The sequence below is a fragment of the Saprolegnia diclina genome (assembly GCF_000281045.1).
Source record: "Saprolegnia diclina VS20 unplaced genomic scaffold supercont1.44, whole genome shotgun sequence".
Classification (NCBI taxonomy): Eukaryota; Oomycota; class Saprolegniomycetes; order Saprolegniales; family Saprolegniaceae; genus Saprolegnia; species Saprolegnia diclina.
This window is the reverse complement of record NW_008246111.1, coordinates 388,569-391,266: the sequence shown is the minus strand read 5'-3', so window position 1 is coordinate 391,266 and position 2,698 is coordinate 388,569. Positions and strand designations below refer to the sequence as shown.

General features: G+C 54.9%; 1 protein-coding gene across 1 annotated transcript; it reads right to left on the bottom strand.

Annotated features, from left to right (window-relative positions):
* Positions 1 to 1,278: 1,278 nt before the first annotated feature.
* Positions 1,279 to 2,487, bottom strand: SDRG_11820 (diphthine synthase). Its single transcript, XM_008617875.1, has 8 exons — positions 2,331 to 2,487; positions 2,161 to 2,285; positions 2,009 to 2,117; positions 1,842 to 1,962; positions 1,724 to 1,800; positions 1,626 to 1,680; positions 1,446 to 1,577; positions 1,279 to 1,397 (listed from the first exon to the last, which is right to left on the bottom strand). Exons 1-8 carry the CDS (start codon positions 2,466 to 2,468, stop codon positions 1,312 to 1,314), a joined length of 843 nt encoding a protein of 280 aa, XP_008616097.1. The 5' UTR covers positions 2,469 to 2,487; the 3' UTR covers positions 1,279 to 1,311.
* Between the last annotated feature and the right edge of the window lie 211 nt (positions 2,488 to 2,698).

The window sequence follows — 2,698 nt, the reverse complement described above, 5'->3', positions numbered from 1 at the left end:
GCGTAGATCTGGTCCAAGACCAAGTAATCATAGTCACCCGGTCGCTGGAGCTTGGTGTGGCAGTCGTCCGCGGGGTTAAAGCAGCCGGGCTTCGGGTTCGAATTCTTGCAAATATCGACGCACTGCTTGTGCGCAGGCTCGATGAAGCCGCCAAGGTAGTCGATGGCCTTCGCGGACGCCAGCATCGAAGCAATAAAGAACGTCGTCGCCACCATTGCGTCAGTCGTAAAATGAGAAAGCGCGGTCGCCACCGCCACTGCCACCGCCGGGAACACGACCGATGCCAGATGTTTGGGCAGACCGCTCGCAACGCTCCGTTGCTAATACACATCAACCGTGGCCTGCATATCACATTCTCGGCATCGCACCCATGTGTATGTAGGCCGTCTGTTCCCAGCGTGACTACGCAAGCTTTTATCGAGAGCTACCGGGACCACTTCTTGACTTGTCGTCACAATTCTTGGGCTACGGATACGATGGGAAGCTTCCGCGTAGTCTGTGCAGACTTTGGCCTCTCAGGCTTTTTGACCCGGGCTCGCGGAGCTGCTCGCGGCGGTCTCGCATGGGACGTTCTCCCACTCACTGCAACATAAGGTTCGTCAGTCTGTGTATGCGATTGATGCTTGACGCTTGTGACGACCTTGTCCTGGCTCATTCGCTTGCATGACGAGTAGCATAAGCGTGCATAACGCCACGTTACGACCAAACGTCCCACGAGGATTGGCGTCAACGTGTCTTCAAGGCCGTAGGACAAGTTGCGACGACTGGATGTCCGAGTTTGTTACTGCTGTCGTCTTCCTCGGCGACCGATGCGAAATCTCACGGCGCAACGAACGTACCGTTTGTCCTAAGTCTTACGCTGGGCGCGTGCCCGACTAATCAAGCGTTGACGACGGTGCAGTTTATATTGGGAATACCGGTACATTTTATCAACGCGGTACATGCCACCACGAAGGTTATACATTATGTCCTTGATACCAAGTGTATATAAGATATCTCTTATATACCCCTGTTGATACCACAATGCTACTATCGACGCTTTATCATCGACGGCACTTATATCCACGGCAAACGCTTGCACGCACAACACTGTGCAGTACTTACCGATGGCGGAAGTGGCCCTTTCGTATGTCGACGAATTCAACGTTGCGTTTTGGCAGCCCAATACTGCTGCTTTGGAAACCCAGCGCCAACACCAGTCCCTCCCTAGGTATGGGGTACTGCTTCACGTCAACAAGGGACCTGTACCCTTTGCGGTTCAGTCGTAGGCCACGTAAAGGACCTTGGCCAACTCGGTCTGTATCGATGGACTTAGTTTTGAATGGCAGCTTGGCGGGCGTTCCAGTTGGCAACGGAAAAGTGGTCGAGCATCTCTTGCTCCAAAATGTGCACGTCACCTAATTTATCTCGTCAGTGACATTTCGTATCAATGTGTCAAGTCGTACCCGCGATCGCAAGGCAGTGCAACGGGCCACCAAAGTCGACGGTCAAGAGCTCCTGCATGGTGCCAGCCACAATGCACTGCGTCGGCTGCCCAAGACGCGCCATGCCCACGCACATCGTATCGCGCGAGTAGACTACGACCCAGCATAAACCTTGTTCAATCCTCACATGCCAATATGTACCGTTTTCTTGGCGGCGATCTTCAATCTCCAACAGTTGTTCGAGGGCTTCGTTGACCTAGAGCACGGCGTTAGCCGCATAGCTTGCACACATCGACAACCGTCATGAAGCGAGGCGGGAGGTACACGGTGCGGCCGCGCGCCATGGCTTCGAAGTCGGGCTCCTTGACCTTGATGTCTACTCCATCCATGAGTCCAGCACGAGTCATTGTGCGGTACCGAGGAGACAGAGCGTGTGCAAGCCGCCCTTGCGGTTGAAAGCGACCTTGTCGTAGAAGCTGTCGGGGCGCCAGCCTTCGGTGAAGAACGGAATCGAGACGGTTTGGCCATAGTGGTAGAGCTACCGGTCCACTTGAGTATACGAGGCATACCGCAGTCGATCGAACCTGAAGGCCGCAGGCGCCGGCAGCGCCCATGACGGATGCGTTGTGAATGACTTCAACGCGGGCGCCGATTTCTTGCGCACGCAAGATCAAATCCGTGTGGGTCGTCGCGCTATGTGCATTGCGTTGACGACAGCGAGGATCGAAGTCCGTACCAGAACGGATCGCCGACGACGAGGAACGCAATGTTCTTGTCCTTCGCTTGCTCGTAGATGACTTCGGCGCCCGACTCGACGCACTCGCGGTCGGCCAAGATGACTTCACGACCATAGTACTCGGTCTGCACGAGAGCATGAGAATTGTGAGCAGCGCATGTAGGGTGTACCAGGAGCTTGTGGTCGATGCCGAGGATCGACGTGTAGTTCTCAAGGAAGACCTTGTCGCACGTCTTGATCGCGTTGAGGCCGCGCACCGTGATGTCGGTCTCGTCGCCGAGCCCGAGGCCAATGACGTAGAGCACCATTTTGCTGTTGCCTTTTTTTGAAAATGCATCGATGCCATTGGTCGATGCACCGACCACGGTGTTATGCGTCAGAACGAGTGTTATAACGCAGTGGCTGGCCACGGGCTTGAGCATATCGAAGTACACGACATACTTCGACAGAAGCGTAGTTTGCGGCACGCAACTTCGAGGTGGGAATAATCTTGGCGTCGTCGATCCATCACGGACACTTTCATGGACTGCCAAGTTGA